General features: G+C 38.4%; 2 protein-coding genes across 3 annotated transcripts in view; one reads left to right on the plus strand and one right to left on the minus strand.

Moving 5' to 3' along the window:
• Positions 1-1,967, plus strand: part of LOC115220744 (b(0,+)-type amino acid transporter 1-like) — a 40,604-nt gene extending 38,637 nt beyond the window's left edge. Inside the window, exon 11 of the mRNA XM_036510204.1 lies at positions 1,164-1,967. Within this exon, the coding sequence (XP_036366097.1) occupies positions 1,164-1,252 (89 nt within the window). The 3' untranslated portion in view covers positions 1,253-1,967. The remainder of the gene's footprint in view (positions 1-1,163) is intronic.
• A 15,804-nt stretch (positions 1,968-17,771) lies between these two features.
• LOC115221086 (centrosomal protein of 70 kDa-like) overlaps positions 17,772-23,809 on the minus strand; it is a 43,968-nt gene continuing 37,930 nt past the window's right edge. For both annotated transcript variants that reach the window (XM_036510536.1, XM_029791302.2), the window contains exons 12-14: positions 22,431-22,545; positions 18,910-18,989; positions 17,772-18,113 (exon numbers count right to left, since the gene is read on the minus strand). In XM_036510536.1, the coding sequence (XP_036366429.1) occupies positions 18,052-18,113; positions 18,910-18,989; positions 22,431-22,545 (257 nt within the window). In that variant the 3' untranslated portion in view covers positions 17,772-18,051. The remainder of the gene's footprint in view (positions 18,114-18,909; positions 18,990-22,430; positions 22,546-23,809) is intronic.

Consider the following 23,809-nt stretch of genomic DNA (forward strand, 5'->3'; position numbering starts at 1 on the left):
GAGGTTGTGAGCTCGAATCCCGGACCGGGCTGCGTGTTGTGTTCTCGAGCAAGGCACTTTATTTCACGTTGCTCCAGTTCACTCAGCTGTAGAAATGAGTTGCGACGTCACAGGTGCCAAGCTGTATCGGCCTTTGTCTTTCCCTTGGATAACACTGGTGGCGTGGAGAGGGGAGGCTGGTATGCATGGGCGACTGCTGGCCTTCCATAAACAACCTTGCCCGGACTTGTGTCTAGGAGGGTAACTTTCTAGGTGCAATCCCATGGTCATTCATGACTGAAGGGGGTCTTTACCCTTTATATATCTATCTATCCCTTTATTTATCCATATATCTATCCATCTTTCTTCCTCCCTCCCTCTTTCTCTCTCTCTCTCACTCTATCTGTTTATCCATCAATCTCTCTATTGACCCATCCAACCATCCGTCATTCAATCCATATCAGCATTTATATTCATTATTTATTCTCATAGATGAAACTCCGAGAAGGCAGCAACCTGGCAGAACCGTTACCATTCTAAGCACAATGCTCAGCATTATCTCTTCTGGCTTTACAGAGTCCAAATGCAACCATGGTTGACTTTGCCTTTCATCCCTTCAGGTTGCTAAATTAAGCACCAATCAAACGCTGGGGTTGATGATATCAATTAAAATTGCTGGCCTTGTTTGAAATGAGTGGCTGTGTGGTAAGTAGCTTGCTTACCAACCACATGGTCCTGGGTTCAGTCCCACTGCATGGCACCTTGGGCAAGTGTCTTCTACTATAGCCTCGGGCCGACCAAAGCCTTGTGAGTGGATTTGGTAGGCGGAAACTGGAAGAAGCCCGTCGTATATGTATATATATAAATATGTATATGTGTGTATATGTTTGTCCCCCCCCTCCAGCGTCGCTTGACAACAGATGCTAGTTTGTTTACGTCCCCGTAACTTAGGGGTTCGGAAAAACAGACTGATAGAATACTAGGCTTACAAAGAATAAGCTCTGAGGTCGATTTGCTCGACTATAATGGCAGTGCTCCAGCATGGTTGCAGTCAACTGACCGAAGCAAGTAAAAGTGTAAAGAGAGTATTACTTAATCTGCATGTGTGTGTGTGTATGTGTGTGTAATATATATACAAGTGTACATCTATACTCATCCTATGTACTTATTTTTCTATATTTCAGAAGCCTTTACTGAATTTATTCAAAAGTTTGCGTGTGTTGCTCCATCAAAATATAAGCCACCTGACCATTCCAAAGACAACAAGCTTTAAGCATCAAAATTGGTAAAAACAAATATTCTGCCATTTGGAATGAAATTTTAGTTCCATGAAAGTTTCAGGAAGAAAAAAAGGGAAAAAAGAAAAAGCAAATACTCAACAATATGAAAATGAAACGAATTTCTCTGGATAACTCTGTGTGTGTGTGTGTGTGTGTGTGTGAGAGAAAGAGAGAGAGAGAGAGAGAGAGAGAGAGAGAGTGAGTGAGTGTTTGTGTGCGTGTGTTTAATCTTTTTACTGGAATTTTCTTGGAGATATTATATACTGAACCAAATCTCAACGTTGGACTCTTTAGCCTGAGTGTAAAATGTTGAGCAGCTATGGTTTATTTTCAACTGAAAAGTGGAGGGAAAAAAATGAGGCAAAAAAGCCTAAACATAACGATATACTTGTTCTGCAGTAAAATTGAATGAACAATATTTTTCAGTGAAAGAATCTTCTGAACAACTTGAAACATGGCATAATTTCATTAACTAATATTAACACTTCACCCTATCATCTATACTCATACATTTTTCCTTGCTCGAATATCAACTCATTGGGATTTCATTCTCAGCACATGAACTTACAACTGTACAAATGATAAGAGCATTCATATTGAGTTCACTGGTCATTGAGGGCTTGCAAAGCTTATAAAGGCAAACACTTTCTTCTGACAAAAACAGTGAAAAGAAAACAAACTTATTTTGCTCATAAAAAAAAAGGAAAGACACCAGATCAAATCTTCACCAATTCTTTTGTTACCATATTTCTACTGACATATATTGTCTTTTGTTTGGTTATTTTTGAAAATATTGAAAACTTTTAACTAAAATAACTTTTTGCATTTTGTTGTTTCTTGGAAGGGTTGTTATGCCAATCATAATTTATTTCTCTACTACCCACAAGGGGCTAAACACAGAGGGGACAAACAAGGACAGATATCGACCCCAGTGCATAACTGGTACTTAATTTATCGACCCCAAAGGAATGAAAGGCAAAGTCGACCTCGGCGGAATTTGAACTCAGAACGTAACGGCAGACAAAATACGGCTACGCATTTCGCCCAGCATGCTAACATTTCTGCCAAACACATACACTGGGTCAATTCTGCTTCTTTCTTGTTAGTCATTTGGTTAAATATGTAACCATCTAACTAATCAAGCTTTTGTTTAACCCTTTAGCATTCAGATTATTTCTCTGAATTAATCATGTTTTATTTCATAGATTTGGAATTACAGTGATACGATTGTTTGTTTTTAGAATGACATTGTAGGGCAGGTGTGATAGGTTGGATCTATCCAGTTTGAACATAAAACAGAAACAATATTTTGGCCGGATGCAGCCGGTTTAGATACAAAAGAGTTAATGAGCTCGTTAAACAATTGATTGGCTGTTTGTTAGTTAAAGTTCTTTCGTTGGTGGTCGCCACCTTTTCAGTGACTTGGTGATTTCCTCTCTCACTCTGAGGTCTGTAAGGTCTGCCCTTGTTATTATTATTGCTATTATTATTGGTGTAACCACTCTCCAAACACACAACAACATTTGTTTCAACACACAAATTCACATAAAGAATCTTGCAAAACAAATACAACTTTGTCATTATTGTTTTGGTTGGAGCAAAAGCTAACATGGAATTTTGATGGAAGATTTTAATTTAGTTCACTTTAATACAGAAAGATTGTGTCATAAAATCAGGGATGATCTCAGATATGTCGTTATCCAAAGGATTAATTTAATTAAAACCTTCATTGTAAAGTTGATCAAAAAAACATAATGCTTGTTGAACGAAATTAAATATTGATTGATTTTTTAAAATCCAAATTTTGACCTACCCTCATTGAAGAACTTATCAAACATAGATTTGTTGATGGTTTTAAGTGATGAAAGCGACGCAGTAACTACTTAAAATAAAATGTCTTTCTGGATTATTTTTTTTCCTGCTACTTTCCAGTAAAAGAAAAACGAATCCTGCAAGGAATACACTAAACATCATTTACTAACATGTCTAATATGACCGGATTAAAAGGAAAAATTATTTTATGAATACACATACATCAAATGTCTGATAAATGCTATGTCTAACTAATTAGTGTTTTTACCCGAAAAAGTGTTTTCACATTTTGGACAAACATCTTTTAAAAAACAATTTTTACCAAAAAAAGCAATAAAAAAAAACGATGAGAAAATTCTTCAAATATTGACTTTTAAAATTATCAGTGCAATTTTTGTCTTTTGGAGTCTAAAAGGCATTTCATAAACAATATTCTGCAAGTGGGAAATGTGACATTTCCATACATGCCATCTCTGAAGAGCACAAGTATTAGATAACCATTCAGTTTGCTAATATTCAGTGCAAAACTAATTGATGAAATCGGCCGTAAGGGATCTATAATATTGAATACTTTGATTAATTTTATAATTGTTGATATGTTGTAAGCTTCTCACAGAATGTTATGTTGTTGTTCCTTTATCAGGCAATAATTACATGATTACAATAACTAACACAAACCTAAACAACAACAACAACAAACATATTTTTTTGTAATAAATCATTATATTAAGGCGGTGAGCTAGCAGAAACGTTAGCATGCCGGGCGAAATGCTTAGCAGTATTTCATCTGTCTTTACGTTCTGAGTTCAAATTCTGCCAAGGTCGACTTTGCTTTTCATCCTTTCGGGGACAATAAATTAAGTACCAGTTGCGTACTGAGGTTAATCTAATCAACTGGCCCCCTCCAACAAAATTTCCAGCTTTGTGCCTTGAGTAGAAAAGAATAAATCATTATATTTGTAAAAGAAATTTTATTTTATATAATATCTTTATTGAAGTTTAGTATCAAAATATTTCATTCATTTTTTATTTGTTTCAGTAATTTGAATGCGGCCATGCTGGGGCAGTGTCTTGAGTTTACTGCTGGGGCAGTACCTTTTTAGTTTAACAGACTGGCCCCAGTACTTATGCATGTTTTTCTTTTTAAGCCTGGAACTTATTCTATAAGTCTCTTCTACCAAGCCCCTAAGGTATGAGGATGTAAACAAACAAACGTAGCTTATCAAGCACCCACACATACCAGAATGGCAAATGGATATTAAATGATGACGACAATGAATTCCAGTTTGGTTCTAAGCTTGGAATTTACTTTATAAAGAGATGGATTGCTTCATTGGTGACATATTTAAAAATCCGTTCCTATCCTTAAAATTTATATAAACATTAACAAGGAGTAACTTGTTTGACTTCATGATTGAAGAATTGTTTCATCAATACTCAAACTTCTGGTAGAGCATTGAGGGATCCGAGTTGCTCGCTCTATTCTCCATGTTGACAGGCTTCCATAGAATTTCTGTGTACCAAGTTCACTCGCATAAACGGAGAAATTCCAACATATATTCTGAAACAATCCTATTTCTCCATCAGATGACAACACACGTGCTCTGGTCTTCTCGTAGGTCTTTGCAAAGGCAAGAAATAGTTCTTCTGGATTGTCACATGCTCAAAAGAATCTTCAACATTTTGTAACGATGAATGCTATCAAATGCTTCCCTGAAATCCATGAAGCTTATAATGACAGGTAGCTGTTTCGATTCAACTCCTATGATACACATCAGGGCTAACATCTGAGATGTTGTAGTCTAAATCCATTTTGATTTGGTCTCAGATGGTTATCAAGTGCCTGGTGAGGATCATCCGGTTGATGACTTTGGGCAAGAAGTTGGACAGTGAAATTCCTATGTAGTTAGTTTCATTGTTGAGGTTTCCTGACTTTGGGATTAGTATCAAGTTAATATCGGATCAGTTTTCAATGCCTCACTGAAATAGCAAAGTTTACAATGGCAATCACTGCTCAGTCATACATTGGAAGAAGGAATTTGAACTGGAGACAATAAACTTTTCTTTTATTAATCTCTTTATCTGTCTTTATATACACACACACACTCCCAGTTACATTTTTAGGAGTGCTCCGTTGTTTTTGTTTGTCTGTCATTCCAGCTTGTCAGCCCTTGCTCAAACCATCCAACCCATGCCAGCATGGACAATGGACGTTAAACAATGATACCGACGATGATGAGGATTTATATATATATATATGTACAGAGGTTAGACAAAATAATAGAAACACCTTAAAATTTCAAGCAAATTTATTTTAATATGGGATAGGACCGCCTTTGGGTGTAATCACAGCTTGAATTCTACAAGGTATGGACTTGTACAAAGTTTGAATGTTTCCAAATAATTTTTGTCCATTCTTCAGCTAAAACAGCCTCCAGTTCTTGTAGTGGTGATGGTGGAGGATATTAACTCCTTACTTGTTTTTCTAAAACGCACCATAAATGTTCAATAATAATGAGATCTGGGGACTGTGGTGGCCAGATAAGATGTTCAACTTCACTAGAATGTTCCTCGTGCCATACAGTAACAACTTCAGCTGTGTGAATTGGTGCATTATCATCCTGAAAGATTGTGTTTCCCTCCGGAAACAGTTCCACAACCATAGGATGAATTTGATCAGATAAAATGCTTAAATAGTCTCGACTATTAATTCTGCCATGAAGGAAAACCATTGTGTAGGCGGATTTCCAAGATATAGCCCCACACCCCAATCATCACAAATCCCCCTCCATGTTTAACAGTCTGGGTCAAATGCTTCTTTTGGCTGTCTCCACACGTATACTCGGCCGGTGGTCAGAAATAAGGTAATATCATTCTTCCACTGCTCTAGAGACCAATTCTGTAGGTTTTACTCCACTCTAAATGCTTTGCGACGTTCGTTTTTGAAAGTAGGGGTTTTCTGATTGCAGCCCTCCAGTGAAATCTGGCTTTGTGCAGTTCCCGACAAACAGTTTTTGTGGAAACTGGGTTCTCGAGGTGGTCATTAATCCCTGCAGTAATTTTGGGAGCTGTAGTTTTGTGAGCCTTTCTAACAATTCGCATAAGAGTCCGACAGTCCCTATCTGAAAGTTTTGGTTTTCTTCCAGAGTTTTGTTTCAACGAGGAGGTTTTTCCCACTTTCTCAAAGGCTGTCATTACTTTCGAGACAGTACTTCTTGATGCATCAAACATTTCAGGTGTTTTCATAACGCTAGTGCTTGCCATACGAGCACCAACAATTTGACCTCGTTGAAAGTCCGATAGATCTGTCATTTTAATGAATTTTAATTACCTTTTTCTGATGATATCTGAAAAGAAACACCAATTTTAGCAAAACATATTAAGCAACAATAATAATAAAACCAAAAACATAAAAATAAACAAGCTTTTGATGGTTTTATAGATATTTCAAAATTATGATGCTAAGATGCTAGGTGTTTCTATTATTTTGTCCAACCCCTGTAATTCTATGTGTGTGTGTGTGTGTGTGTCTGTGTGTGTGTGTGTGCGCGCATGTATATATACACCATAACAAAGATTTAACACAATATTGGTAAAGAAATTTGAGAAATTTGAAAAGAAAATATGAAAAGATGTCCCCCATGCCTCTATTAATGGCACCAGCACCAGCACCAACACCAATACCAGCTTTAACGATGCCAATACCAACACCAACAACAATAGCACCAATAACAACAGTAGCAGTAGTGTCAACATCAACATCAACAGAAATAGAATCATCAATACCTGCAAACAGAGATACTTTGGATGTTCGGGTAACATGCTCAAATAGCACCTCTTCAACTACAGATCCTCTCTGAGGATCCCAGATAGGAAATACACTATGTCCTTAGCCAGCCATACATGGTAACCAAGACACCATGGAACCCCACACATAATATCATGGAAGATCCTAAAAGTTCCAGGCCCCTACATAAATGGGATCAAGCATTATGAACTGTGCATAGCCAAATGAACAAGAATATTAAAGGACTCCCTTGGCCCAGAGAACATCCCTAACTTCAGAACAGAGTTCTTCACCCACTGCTTACACTTCAGGAAATTCATGCTGGCATCCTGGGATCCAGACACCAACGTGGTCTATTAAATAGCAGTCAAAAGGAGATAATCCCTTGTTGTGACAGAGTAACAAAGTCTTTTCCTACTCCTCCATTCTCTAGAGAGGCCATAAGCCAACGGGTTTTAGTGTCTGAAGAAACACTGTAAAGCTAAGTAATGTATGGACGTGAAACCCAGAGTAACCCCATAGGCTGGCCATATCTACCTTTATACATATATATATATAGATAGGTGTAGGAGTGGCTGTGTGGTAAGTAGCTTGCTTACCAACCACATGGTTCTGGGTTCAGTCCCACTGCGTGGCACCTTGGGCTGACCAAAGCCTTGTGAGTGAATTTGGTAGACGGAAACTGAAAGAAGCCCATCGTATATATGTATATGTATATATATGTATGTGTGTGTGTATATGTTTGTGTGTCTGTGTTTGTCCCCCATAACATTGCTTGACAACCAATGCTGGTGTGTTTACATCACTGTCACTTAGCAGTTCAGCAAAAGAGACCGATAGAATAAGTACTAGGCTTACAAAGAATAAGTCCTGGGGTCGATTTGCTCAACTAAAGGCAGTGCTCCAGCATGGCCACAGTCAAATGACTGAAACAAGTAAAAGAGTAAATAAGTAATAATTTTATATTTGGGTAGACATCTTGTAGTATATTGTTGGTATACTGTTTAAAGCACATTCACAATATTCAGCTACCTGATGTCAACAACAGTAGGACAGTATATATGCCACTGGATTTACTTCACAAATCCCTTTGTGTCTATAGAGTTTATATTTTTAAAAAATGTGATGAACAAAATATGAGAATTCTTTCATTGTATCTCAGTTTCTTCTAGTGACATAGTATATTACGCTAACCGAAATGTGAGGCCTTGAGAATCATTATCATCAGTGGCACTGATGTGTCATAGATGACGGTCAGGAAGGGTGAATTGTAGAGTCTCTTGCACCACACATTCTTAACAATAGTGTGTTGTCTTCTCAAGAATGTCTCCAGTGCAGTTTGGTTTTACAGAGTAAAGACAATTTATATGTTGTCATTTTGGTTTTGTTTTGTAATGCATTCAAAGAATAATACAGGCTTCAAATTTTGGCACAAGGTCAGCAGTTTTAGGGGAGGGGCTAAGTCAATTACATTGACCCCAGTATTTCACTGGTACACAGAGGATGAAACACAAAGTCAACCTCAGCAGAATTTGAACTCAGAATGTAATGACAGGAAAATTCCACAAAACATTTTGCCTGGCATGCTAACAATTCTGTCAGCTTGCCACCTTCCATTCCAAAAATATTCATCATCATCATCATCGTCTAACGTCCGTTTTCCGTGCTGGCATGGGTTGTACGGTTCAACTGGGGTCTGGGAAGCCAGAAGGCTGCACCAGGCCCAGTCTGATCTGGCAGTGTTTCTACAGCTAGATGCCCTTCCTAATGCCAACCACTCCGTGAGTGTAGTGGGTGCTTTTTACGTGCCACCGGCACGGGTGCCAGGCGAGGCTGGCAAACGACCACAATCGGATGGTGCTTTTTACATGCTTCCAGCACGGAGGCCAGACGATGCTGGCAATAGCCACAATCGGATGGTGCTTTTTACATGCCACCGGCATGGGGGCCAGACGAGGTTCGCAAACGGCCACGATCGGATGGTGCTTTTTACGTGCCACGGGCACGGAGGCCAGTTGGGGCAGCGCTGACAACAGCCACGTTCAGATGGTTCTCTTACGTGCCACCGGCTTGGCACAAGGCCAGCAAGTTTGGGGGAGGCTGTGAGTAGATTACATCAACACCAGTGTTCAGCTGGTACTTATTTTACCAACCCTGAAAGGATGGAAGGCAAACTGAATTTGAACTCGGAACATAAAGACAGAGATGAAATGCCACCTTACATTCAAAGAATAATATTGCAGGTCAGAAATATAAGCTATCAACTTTGGCCAATCAAGTCTGTTCCTGTTTTGGTCAATTAACCTTTTTACAGAAAAGAGTTTATCACTAAGTGATTTAGCAAAAGTGTGCCAAGAGACAGACCTTGGCAATAAACAAAACTGGTTGTTATACTGTTTTTAAAAGAGAACAAAAATTCTATTTTACAAATATAAATTTTTACAGGTTTTTCTTACCAGTTTTACATGTTTTGACATGAATCTGTATAAACAGTTAAGACCCTTGTACCCTAGAGTATCTCTAACAATTTAATAGACACATTCTTGTACTATTGTCTGTTGTAATACAATAGAATGGGCCGTTATTATTTAGATCTAGATAACCCTTCATCAAACCTTGTGTTACCATATCTCTGTCAAAATACAATTCGTTTTTGTTGCCCTCTATTCCAGTGAAGGTTGTTGAGGTAGAGTCCTCAGACACCTTCTCCTTCACAGGGTCCTATCAGAAGCAACCATAATTACACTTTCTGCTGGATTCCCAAGAATGACCAACTGAGACTTTGGATATTATCCCCTAAGGTCTCCTGCCAGTTGGCTTGGCTTGAGAAATCTATTTCGCAATCTAACATGTCCATAACACTGGAGCTGTGATATCACAATCTGGAGAATAGCACTTCCTGGAAAGACTCCCTAATATCAGAGAAACATGCCTGAATAGTTTACATTGAAAAATAATAATACTGTGTAACAAAATTTTAATTTTTTTTGTTTTGTCTTTGGTCAGTAAGTGTTACTTCCTACTTGTTTCTATCTAGAAATCAAAGGAAGTGACTGCTATTCCCTTCAGACTTTGCTTTTGTGACCTGGACATCAATGTTTTGAAATTGACTTATTTACCATTACATTTCAGACTGAGTTGCTGAAGCAGAAATATCATTATAGCAAATATTTTGCTGAATACCACAGATTTGTTTCTCAGTTGCTTGACCTTAATTACTAGAGCATATCCCTTAATGGCTGACAATATGTGCATCTCTGATCATGATAGGAGTAGTTGGGGTGCATCACGGCCATGTGTCTGAAGTGACCCTTTAGGGTTTAAATAAATGTAACAAAAGCCAAGTTTCAAGGAAATATTAGCCATTTTTCATACTTTCTAGGGGTAAGCAAATAGGAAATAACAGTTACTACCCAGGGACAAAAATCATGTTACACTGCAATTTATTGAGATAATTTTATCCTTATAAAGCTGGTATTGGGAACATAAATTTACATGAAACTTATATTACAAAACCAGAGGTGACCCAGGCAATTTGGTATAATATTGGTATATAACTATTACAGCCATGACATCAACACCATTACAGCCATGACAACCCTGTCTTTAATCAACATAATCTCCCTAAGACTATATTATGAAAAATGTATCCTTACGTTATTAAATACACAAAGGAGAGATTTGAGAGATTCAGCTGTGAATTTTAGCAGATCAAGCAAACAGGAAGAGACACCTTTATTGTTTTCCAATAGAATAGGTATATGTATAGGATAGAAATTACGCTGATATGAAATCCAGAAATTAACGAGAAGAAACAACTACAAATGGTACGTTTCAAACAATTTATTTAATATACAATCAACAGGTTAAAGAAATACAAAATATATATTTTTTTAAAAATTAAGCTTTGTTCAACAGTAAAACAGAAGCACTTATATATATATGTGTATATATATGCATACATATATGATGATGATGATGGTTGTTAAGAAGATGATGATATACATCTGTATAGATGCATAAATATATATATATTTATATATATATATATATACACACACACATTTTACAACAGTTATCAAACAGAGGCTAGAGAACAAAAATATACATGCACATACACATACACACACTCACACATAAAGGCTTCTTTCAGTTTCTGCCAACAAAATCCACATGTGTGTAGACACACAAATATATGTATGTACATACACACGTATGTGTTTTTTTTTTTTTTTTTTTTTTGATTATTAGTCAACTTGTAGAAAACAACAAACATTTACTGAAGGTGATATTGTTTAGATAATTTGATTAAACAGCTTATTAAACCATTGGAATACGTCGTTAAAAGCAAAACTTGAAACTGCAGTCATGCGCACATGCATGTATGCACACACACACAGATTATATATACACACACACACACACACACACACACACACATATATATATATATATATATATATATTAAATCTATATTAAATACATTTATATGTAACAAAGTAGAGATTTCAGTACAGAAAGTAGAGGATAATTCTTTTTAACAGAAAATTTATATACATACGTATGTGTTAGTGTTAATGTATATGTGTAAAATATATATATATATATACATATATATTATTCGGATCGCATGGAAAACTTGAAGTAGCATGGAAATCCGAATCAAACTATTTTGAACAATACATGTAACTCCTAATAATATTGAGTGTCCTTTCTTTCATTTGACCACTCACTCATATATATATATGTGTGTGTGTATATATATATATATATATATATATTATATAATATATATATATATATATATATATATATATATATATATATATATATATATATATATATATTACACATAGATATATGAAGCGCAATGGCCCAGTGGTTAGGGCAGCGGACTCGCAGTTGTAGACTCGCGGTTTCGATTCCCAGACTGGGTGTTGTGAGTGTTTATTGAGCAAAAACAACTAAAGCTCCACGAGGCTCCGGCAGGGGGTGGTGGCGATCCCTGCTGTACTCTTTCGCCGCAACTTTCTCTCACTCTTTCTTCTGTTGGCCTGCGCTCGCTTAGCCAGTGGGGTGGCGTCATTTGAAGGCTAAAACAATGCAAAGCACATTGTGACCAGCGATGTGTAACAACATCTGATAACCTGGTCGGTCATGGTGATATATACATATATATATATATATACACACACACACAGATATATATCATCAGCAGCATTTTAATGTCCATCTTCCATGCACTTTTGTTTATATTGCTAGCTGGGAGATAAATCTCCACCATTTCCAGCCCCTAGATGACCAGGTCATGTGATTTCCACTTTCCTTTGTCTTGTCAATAATGGATGCTTGACTGCTAGAAATAGCAGCAATTCATCTCCCCGCCAACAATATATAGAAAAAACAGTACCAGAACAAGTGCTTGTGTTGCAAATAACAAGTGAGCTTGTTAAACACATATATCCGTTATATCAATGATCCAGTTCTTAAAGTTGAATGGGATGAAGACGGATTAGAGAAGCGAAGCCAAGAATCAAGATGTTTTAACCCTTTAGCATTCATACTATTCTGTCAAATATAATATTGATGTATTCCAAATTGTTTTGAATTAATCATGTGTTACCTGGTAGCTATGAGATGTTGATGAGGTAAATTAATTTTTAGAATGACATTGTAGGGTTGATGTGAAAGGCCAGATCTGATTGGTTTGAACATAAATCAGGCAGAATATTTCGGCTGGATATGGCTGGTTTAAATGCTAGAGGGTTAAAGGAAAAATTTACCAAAGACGAAAAAGTTTTAGTCAACAAGAAAGAAGACAGAACTTTATTGCCATCAAGGCAGTTGCAATGCCCAAAATGTTTGAAGGGATTCTGTGCAGTGAACCCAGCATAAACAATGGGTAAACTACAAGAGTTGAAGTGAGATCACAAGTAGGCTGAGAGAGAAGACAGACTTTGTATGCAGCAGAATGTGTAATGCCAGTATGTATGAGTAACAGAACATGTGCTGAGGGAAAAATTAGGTTCGAAAGTAATTTGATGTGATGTGGTGGAGAGATTATATAATGAACTCATTGTATACGGTGCTCTGATGCACAACTCATGAGAAACAGTACCGTAAATCTTCGAGTATAGTCTGCCCTTGAGTATAATACGCAGAGGATTGTTAGGGGGCTGTGCTTCTGAAAAACCTAAACCTTATGTATAATGCGCCCCGCTTCTCTAACTTGAGTCGTGCGTAATTAAGCCAGCAGCACCTAGTCAAACAAACACTTCCGCGCATGCGTAATACAATAATGGTGGTGTTCTTAACTGTTATATGGGAATGTAAATATGTTTGCAAATTGTGTTTGTTACATGTTATTCTGTGTTCTGAATACTTTTATTTTAATAAATGTTGCTCACTGCAAGTTATGGATTATTCTTTTATGACTTCATTGCTTTCAGGCTTAGCTTAAGGTATTTTCGTGCCCAACATCACAAAATGCATCTGAATAAACATTGCCGGACAGCAAATAGAGACTCGGACATTGCTTAGAAAATATTTTTCATTTTTAACCTCGTATATAGTACGCACTAGGGATTTTGACCCTTAAATTTTGGGGGAAAAATGCGAATTATACTCGAGGATTTATGGTACATAGAATATGCACAGGAAGTGAACAGTAAAAAAGTCTTTAAAAAAAATGGGAGGTGAGGGTCATCAGGTGTAGAATACTGAGCTTGTAGAGATATGTGATACATTTAGGGATGATGGATGGGAGTAAATTAGTAGCAAAAGGATCCAAACAGAAGAAGTACGCAACAGAGGAAGACTAAGGAAGACATGGGACGAAATGGAGAAGGATGATCTCGGGAGGTTGAACGTCTGAACGTCATGAAGGAAGTAGAAAAAGTTGCAGCAAGTGGCACGTAATAAACTGTACTTGGCCAACAATAAGGATAGCAGAGGGGTGTAACTAGGTGGGTACAGATAGATGTACACAACTTACTAGTTCAAGGGTGGCATGAAGTATTGTGGTAGTGGTAGACAAGACAAAGAAAGTATAAGCATGGGAAAATATATATATATATATATATACAGAGAGAGAGAGAAAATAAGAAAATGGAGAAGCACATTAGTTGGTTCATCGTATGTATGTATGTGTATGTATATATATGTGTATATATATATATATATATATATATATATATATATATATATATATATATCATCATCATCGTTTAGCGTCCGCTTTCCATGCTAGCATGGGTTGGATGGTTCAACTGGGCATATAAGTGTGGGGGGGGGGTATGTGTGTGTGCGCGTGAGTTGTGAGAGCATCAGGTAGAATATTTTGTGGAATTTGTTCTAGCTTTTTGTATTTTGAGTTCAAATCTCACCTAGGTTAACATTGCATTTCATTGTTTCAGGGTTAATAAATAAAGAAGCTGCCCAGAGAGGCAGATGGGTGGAATGTTAAATCATCGAAGAAGATGTCTTGTTGCAGCCTTTGTTTTGGCACTGTGGATGATGAGTTCAAATTCTGCCTTCTATCACAAAGATGGTCTAGGGCTATCATAGAAACTACTTGTCCAATGTACCATACAATGGGACTGAACCAGGAGTCAGGTTGTAGAGAAGCAAGCTTTTTAATCACTTATCATAGCCTTCAACATACTTCCCCCTCCACCAAATTCAAATTACAAAATACTGGCCAAGCTGAGGCAATGGAAGAAAACAGTTTCTAAGATGCTGCTTCAGGATTAAAAGTGAAACCTTGTTGTTGTGAAGTAAAGTGCTAAGCTTCTTAACCATACAGCCATACCTGTGCCCTTGATGCAAGGAAGACAGGCAGGGCCCATAGGCTTGTTTGTCACAGGCTTTGCAAGACAGACGAGATCATTGTGGTTGATGTTTAGCTTGAATTTCGGTGGGTTGATGATATTTATAAAGAAACTATGGGCTGACAAAGAGTCCTGGAAAGGTCGCAGTTTTGTAGAAGGAATGGACATAGTTTTTTAGTAGTGTTTAGTATGAAGTACAGGTGGGTATATCAATTAGGTAGGCTTGTGTAGAAAGGTGTGTAGCTTGCTAGTTCAAGAGGAGCAATAACATTAGTGGTAATGCTAGAAGGGACAGAAATAGAGGCAAAGCTGAAGTATGTGCTGCCTGGGGCAGTCCTTAAATTAACTTCCCCCGACCTCCAGCACCCTGCCCCCAAAAATACATCCTATAAAGGCTTATACAGATGACCCAAAAATTTTGCCCATCATAAAAGCATCATCCAAGGTGGATCACTGCCCCCCATCCCATCCCCCCTCACTACACTAGTGGACAGAGAGAAGAGGACACAGCATTGTGACTGTGATCTGTGGGTGCAATGTGTCGGTGAGCAGAGGTTCATTAAGTGATTAGATGGTCCCTTTTATGGATGGAATTCAAAATGCCTTTTGCTTGTGTAGTGTGGACTACTTAGTCCCAAGTATATGAGTAGTACTCAAATATGGGACAAACTTGACTGTTGCAAAGGGTCAACAACTAGTCAGGGCTGAAGAATTTTCTGGCCTTAAAGAGAAATCTCAGCCCTTTAGGTACGATGTTGGTAATATCATTGATATTGCTTAAATGGCAAGCTGGCAGAATCATTGGTGCACCGGACAAAATACTCAGTGACATCCTGGCTCTTTGCAGCCTGAGTTCAAATTCTGCCAAGGTTGCCTTTATCTTTCATCCCTTTTAGGGTTGATGAAATAAAGTAATGACTCAAAAATTCCCCCTTCCCTCAAAATTACTGGTCTTATACCATTAGAAAGAATACAAATGCTGTTGGTTTTTAGTCCCATGTCAGCCCTGAAGGAGCAGACCCATGATGAAAGGTATTCCAGCTATGACCATCCCATTTGTTTTGTATATTAGGGACTATTTTAAGACACTAGAACAGTGTTTCTCAACCATTTTTCACCTGTGGATCCCTTTGATTCCTATTTTACACTACTGGACCCTCAGCCATTCAATGTTTAAAAAATCCTGTTATATTTTTATGGTTAAATATTATTAGGAATTAAGACGATGAGTTAGCAGAAATGTTAGCACACCAAGCAAAACGCTTAGTGGTATTTCATTTGTCTTTACAATCTGAGTTCAAATTCCGCCAGGGTCGATAAAATAAGTATCAGTTGAATACTGGAAGTCAATGTAATTGACTTACCCACTTCCCTGAAACTGGTGGCCTTGTGCCAAAATTTGAAACCAATATTAAGAATTGTATAAAAAAAAAATATTAAAATATTTTGTGAACTGTAAAAGTATAACTATTTCATTACAAGTAAATTCTAACAACAAAATCTTATATGGACCCACAAACGTCAAGGAGGAGGAGGGGGAGGAGGATTTATTGTTGCTGCTGTATTTAACCACAGGTCAGCACTGATCAAGCAGACCTATGATCAAAGGCATTACACTGCCGTCTTTTTGGGGAATTACGTCAGACTACATTATCCAATGAGCCTATTTTTTCTCCATACAGCGTGGATGTGAGTTGAGGGACATATGACTGCTATGCCAAGCAGTTTGACTGACCACATGGTGGCTCCCTTGTTGTTAGTGATGCTAATAAAGACATTAGAAATTATTATTAACATTAGTAGTAGTAGCCCTTCAGCCCACCCCCATCCACACATCCATTAGGCCAGCCCTCATCAAGCATACTTATAATTAAAGGCATTCCAGCTGTGGCTATCCTGCCTAAGATTACCTTTCCAGCTGCATCCATCCCTTTTTTTTTTTTTTAAAGACGATGGATTTGATTTGAAGAAGTTTTAGCTTCTATTTCTAGCAATCCAACTAACACACAAAGGTTCCCTTGCAGCAGCAGCTGTTGCTTAGACTTCATATCTTTTGTAACATAACACTGGGTGAGAAGTTCATTTGTGTGTCATAGTTCAGACTGGCCTTGGACCATGTAAAGAGACACGAAGAAAGCCAATCAGGATATACAGTGTGAGGTGTAGGACAGATGTCTGGACATAAGTAGGGTTAGAGTTAGGGTGGCAAATTCCATAGGCATCCAGCAGCAGGACCTCCGTAATGCTATGATGGATCGTGAAGTCTGGCGTAACATAGTAAATTCCATTGTCTCGACCACGGTCGAACAATGATGATAGGGTAGCTGTCTGGCCATGTGTGGGGTACATAAGTGCAGGTGGCTGTCTGGCCATGTGTGGGGTACATAAGTGCAGGTGGCTGTCTAGATATGTGTGGGGTACATGAGTGCAGGTGGCTGTCTGGACAAGTGTAAGTTCTAGAGTGATTGTCAGGACATGTATGAGCTATATATATACACAATGACTGTCAAAGTATAAGAATGTAATATAACATATTGGACATGTGTGAGATGTAGAGTAGCTACCAATGATGATGATGATGATAATGGCGGTGGTGGTGGTGATTGTAGTTGTGGTACAGCAATGGGATTGAGTTAAGAATATTAAAGATGTTGAGCATACATAACAATACTATTGACAATGATGAGTGATGACAATAATGAGTGATGGCAGTGATGACGACAACTAACATAGGAGTGATCACAGTGATATCTGATATAACAGCAATGACAATGATGACAGTGGTAGATGATGTAATAATGGTTTCAAATTTCGGCACAAGGCCAGTAACTTTTAAAGGAAGGAGAGTTAGTCAATTACATCGACCCCAGTGCTCAACTGGTACTTATTCTATCAACCCTGAAAGGATGAAAGGCAAAGTTGACCTTGACAGAATTTGAACTCAGAACATAGCAAGTCAGAAGAAATACCCATTTCTTTACTACCCACAAGGGGCTAAACACTGAGAGGACAAACAAGGACAGACAAACGGATTAAGTCGATTATATCGATCCCAGTGCATAACTGGTACTTAATTTATCGACCCCGAAAGGATGAAAGGCAAAGTCGACCTCGGCGGAATTCGAACTCAGAACATAACAGCAGACGAAATACGGCTATGCATTTCGCCCGTCGTGCTAACAATTTTACCAGTTCGCCACCTTACAATGTCAGAAATACCATTAGGTATTCTGTCCAATGCTCTAACTATTTTGCCAGCTCAGTGCCCTTATAGCAGCAGTAGCAATGATGACAGCAGTAACTAGTGTAGCTCATCCTTCTTTCTTCCTGTATCCAAGATATCCAGAACATTCGCCACTGGTTATCACTGAGCAAGTAGGGAGAGGGTCTTCACTGCTGGTACCACATCACTTAGACTTTGGACATCTGGAAAGGAAGAAAAGATTGGTGTGAGAGCAAGAGAGAATGTATAAGGTGGGCAGTTGTGAGGGGGTGGGTATTAGCAGGAGATTGTGGTATTTGGGTAATCAATTATTAAAGAGGGTGAGCAACGGTGAGCGTGTTGGTAAATATTGGTGAGGAGAGATGAAGAGAGGCGAGGGGGGAATGAACAAAGGTGAAGTAGATAATTAGAAGAAATTGAGAGAGTCAGGAGAAGAGACAAATAGAAATGGGAAAATAGAGAAAAGGAGATAGGAGACATGGAGAGCGAGAGAGAGAGAGAGAAAGCAAAAAATGGAAACAGAAATAAAGACAAAATTGTTTGTGCTGGTGCCATGTTAAATACACTGGTGCTAGTACCACAAAAAAGCATCCAGTACACTCTTTGGAGTGTTAGGAAGGGCATCCAGCTGTAGAAACCATGCCAGAACAGGCAATTGGAGCCTGGTGCAGTCCAACCCATGCCAGCATGGAAAATGAATGTTAAATGATGATGATGAAGAGAGCTTGAAAGAGAGAGTAAGTGTAGAAGTACAGATAATAAAAAATGAAGAAAGAGAATGAGATATGAATGAAAACAGAGGTGAAGAGAGAGAGAGAGAGAGAGAGAGAGAGATGGTGAAAGAAGAAGATAGCAAAGAAAATGAGATTGGATGAGTGTAGAAATAAAGACATAGGAAAGAGATAAGAGGGAAGAGAAGAAAAAAGAGTGGACTTGTGTGTGTGTTTGTGAGAGAGGGAGAGAGAGAGGAAAAGAGAGAGAAAGAGAGCAGTGACTTACTTAATAGTTCAAGTAGTTCTGACATCACTGCATGGAATGCTGGGAAGAAAGAGTCATACTCTTCCAATCTTTTGATAATACTGAAATTAGAAGACAAATAAATGGATTTACCATGTAGAAAAGCAAAGGCCACATTCCATGTTACTATCCTCAAAGTCAAATACTGCATTGAATGTCAATTTTGTTATCCGTTAAAGATAAGCAATACTGGCCAACACTTGACAACTGTTTCCTTTAACACCTTCTCAATGTCTGTCACAACAATCTTTGTCCCAAAGCCAGTGAGTCACTGTTTCGACCCCCACCATCACCTTTCTGTCTTTGGATTCTTCCAACACCACAGACTTCCTTTTATGAGACAACTTCATGAACAAAAGCTTATTTTCATACTGGGCATGTCCTCTCCCCATGGCATCAACAACTGGTTAAATTTCCTATCATTTCTGATACATGTAGATGCACACATTTATACACACATTCTACTTAGATCATCACCACTCCTCTCTCTCACTCATACACATACACACACTGAGTCTGCTGCAACTTATTTTTTTCTGTGCATCTCCAACATTTCAGCTCACTGTGAATAGGAGTAACTAAAGAATTAGCAGGAATAAAAATTTTCCACATCACCCAACATATTAAGAAGCAACAGTCTTAATTCAACCAAAGCAAATAATATGACAACAAAAACCAAAACAAAGATAATGACAAAAAGGAATTTTTATCTAAGTATCTGTTTAATTCCTCCAAACACACACTCATGTAAATATAAGGATGTACAAGGTTGGGGTGAAAAGTTCATAGGCTGACTATGAAGGATTGATGCTAGAGCTGTGAAATGTTGCAGGCATTAATTTCAACACTTCTTATTAATAACTGCATTGTTTCTTTCCAGGTAAACTGACATCTGACTGTTCAAAGAAGACTTCAAAAATAAATAATAGCAACTTTTCTATAAAATCAGCAAAATTAGGCATTGAGGTGTTATTGAGTACTGCAGAAAAAGGGTTTAGCCCCGAAGAACATTTATGCTGACATGGGTACTACACTGGGGGATGATGCTCCAGCTTTATCAACAAGTGCAAAAGTGGGCAGCTGAATTTAGGAGGGGAATGGAGAGTTTTGAAGATGACCCAAAGTCTGAACATCCTGCAACTACCACCACCAAGGAAGACGTTGATCATATTTACCACAGGGTGATAGACAACAGGCAACTGACTATAAATCATGACCAATGATTAATAGGGGTCACATCTTCTGACACCTGAGCAAAAGCACAAAATTCATGCATGGTCAGTTAACACATTCAGTAAGTATACATGACAAGACAATTGTTTTAGATTCACAAGATGGATAAGCTAAACAGATATATTAGGCACATATGCAAATATATATATAGGGGTATACACAAGGTTGTTACTGTATAGAATCTGGTTGACCCTGAACAAGCATACCTATTGTGAAAGGACATTCTGTCTACAAACATCCTGTGTTTTAGTATATTCTGGACTATAACATCCAGCATGTCCTTCCTTTTTAAGACAATAAGAAGAGATTTGGGTGTTGTTTCTAGCAGATTGTATGACCATTATGGGAAAATCCGACATTGTTTGACGGAGATCCAGCTGGTTTCCTTGAATGTTTCCTAACCCAGAATGAGTTTTAGGTTCATCACTTTGAGACAAAGAGACAATCCACACAGTGGGAACACCCCTCCTTACCTGCTCCAAAGAAGGCTACGGTAGATAAAAATCCTCAGATTTTTGAGATGCAAAAGGCATTGTATTTATTGACTATCTTCAAAAGGGCCACATCATCAATGCCAACTTGCTGAGACAGTTACAAAAGGCTATCGAGATCAAACACCCATAAATTTAATATTTATAGTTAGATGTCCTTCCTACAGTTGATCGCATGATCATCCAGTATGAAGGTAAATCTCTTTAATTTTAATTAGAACTGAGGAAAATAATAACATTAACCCTTTTGATACAAACACACTTGAGACCACATCTGGTTCTCATCATCATCATCATCATCGTTGGCCACATCATCATCATCATGGGTTGGCCACAAGGTTATGGTCTCACTTGAGCTTGCCAAGTCTTCTCAAGCACAGCATATTTCCAAAGGTCCCAGTCGCTAGTCATTGCCTCGGTGAGGCCCAATGTTCCAAGGTCATGCTTCACCACCTCATCCCAGGTGTTCCTGGGTCTACCTCTTCCACAGGTTCCCTCAACCGCTAGGGTGTGGCACTTTTTCACACAGCTAACCACATGGCCATACCAGCAAATTTCTAATTTTAAAGTCATCTAAATTAAAAGCTTCCATCCAATTTTCATGTTAATTTATGTTCCAAACAGCATGAAAATAAACAAATTATTTTGCTAAACTTTACATTATTTTCTATATTACTGAAACAAACACAGCGAGTGCATTTCAACAGAAATATCATAATAAAAACATTAAAATATTTTTATAAAAATTAAGCTCTTGGTTTGGCTGTGTGGTAAGAAGTTTGCTTCCCAACCACATGGCCCTGGGTTCAGTCCCACTGTGTGGCAACTTGGGCAAATGTCTTCAACCATAGCCCCAGTCTGACCAAAGCCTTGTGAGTGGATTTGGTAGATGGAAACTGAAAGCCCATTGTATATATGTACATATATAGATTCAAATGAATATGGTACTTAATTTAGATGCACCAGAATTTGTGAATGTTATTGTGACCATTCACAGAATCTGTGAATGTTATTGTGACCACTTGACATTGACCTAGTTCTCCTAACGCTGAATCTGTTCATCAAATAGTAGTAATTGGCATTCAGTTGTGACAATCTTTTCTACATAAATTCCTTATATGGAGCTATGACATCCCCTTTACCCCATTTCTATAATTAGAAAATCTTTATTGTCTCCTTTCATTTGTTCTTCCCTCTCAGAACCTTACAGTAGTCTGGAAAAACTGAATCTTAGTCAGTCAGTTGATGGGCTCCACTACCTCAAATGTTCTTAAAATTTAAATCCACATCTTTGTCTATATATCTACCTTCTCTATAATGTTGCCACTTGATATGAAATTTTTTGTATTGATGGAAAACCTCTATAATTGGCTGATGAGTGCTCAGCATTTTAAAACTGTTGTAATACTTACAACATTTAATAAAATGATATAGTATGAAACGATCGTACCAAATTACCGGAGTCATTCTTGTTGCTTATTTTGATTATATATATATATATATATATATATATATCTGTGTGTGTGTGTCTTTGGGTCTGTTTTTGTACCCCACCACTGCCTGACAACTGGTGCTGGTGTGTTTACATCTCCATAACTTAGCAGTTTGGCAAAAGAGACTGATAGAATAAGTACCAGGATTTAAAAAATAATTACTGGGGTTGATACATTCAACTAAAAATTCTTCAAGGTGGTGCCCCAGAATGGCCACAGTCTAATGACTGAAACAAGTAAAAGATATGAATAATGGGGTTAAAAAAAAAGGGTCAAAATTTTTTACCTTTCCAAATCTTCAGTCTGAAGGAGATGTTTCAGTTGTGTTGAAGTTGTGGCATTATGCATCTGGCAGATTTCATTGACGGCATCTACTACAGTTGAAGGTTTTGAAGATGGATCTAGAACAAGCAAAAACACCCATAAGATTTTGAGATTCTCTTATTTTCAAAATCCAAGCATGATCAGTTAACACATTCAGTAAGTATACATGACAAGACAATTGTATTAGATTTACAAGATGGATAAGCTAAACAGATATATTAGACACATATGCAAATATATATGGCACATAAAAGCACCATCCATTCGTGTCCGCTGCCAGCCTCGCCTGGCCCCTGTGCCGGTGGCACGTAAAAGCACCATCCATTCGTGTCCGCTGCCAGCCTCGCCTGGCCCCTGTGCCGGTGGCACGTAAAAGCACCATCCGTTCGTGTCCGCTGCCAGCCTCGCCTGGCCCCTGTGCCGGTGGCACGTAAAAGCACCATCCGTTCGTGTCCGCTGCCAGCCTCGCCTGGCCCCTGTGCCGGTGGCACGTAAAAGCACCATCCATTCGTGTCCGTTGCCAGCCTCGCCTGGCTCCGTGCCAGTGGCACGTAAAAGCACCATCCATTCGTGTCCGTTGCCAGCCTCGCCTGGCCCCTGTGCCGGTGGCACGTAAAAGCACCATCCATTCGTGTCCGTTGCCAGCCTCGCCTGGCCCCTGTGCCGGTGGCACGTAAAAGCACCATCCATTCGTGTCCGTTTGCCAGCTCTGTCTGGCACCTGTGCGGGTGGCATGTAAAAAGCACCCACTACACTCACGGAGTGGTTGGCGTTAGGAAAGGCATCCAGCCGTAGAAACACTGCCAGATCTGACTGGGCCTGATGAAGCCTCCCGGCTTCACAGACCCCAGTTGAACCATCCAACCCATGCTACCATGGAAAACGGATGCTAAATGATGATGATGATGATATATATATAGGGGTATACACAAGGTTGTTACTGTATAGAATCTGGTTGACCCTGAACAAGCATACCTATTGTGAAGGACATTCTGTCCACAACCATCCTGTGTTTTAGTATATCCTGGACTATAACATCCAGAATGTCTTCCCTTTTTAAGACAATAAGAAGAGATTTGAAGGAGATTTGGGTGTTGTTTCTAGCAGATTGCATGACCACAGTTTTCTCCTCATTGATAAGTCATATACCAGGTAGATATTCTGGCTAGATACATTAGATAGATATTCTAGGCAGACAGGTATACTTGGCAGTTTTGTAAGGAAAGCAAATATAAGTGCAGGCATGGATGTGCAATTAAAAATTAAAAATTTGCTTTCCAACCACATGGTTCTGGGTTCAATCCCACTGCATGGCACTTTGGGCAAGTGTCTTCTACTATA

Source organism: Octopus sinensis, linkage group LG17, assembly GCF_006345805.1.
Source record: "Octopus sinensis linkage group LG17, ASM634580v1, whole genome shotgun sequence".
Taxonomy (NCBI): Eukaryota; Metazoa; Mollusca; class Cephalopoda; order Octopoda; family Octopodidae; genus Octopus; species Octopus sinensis.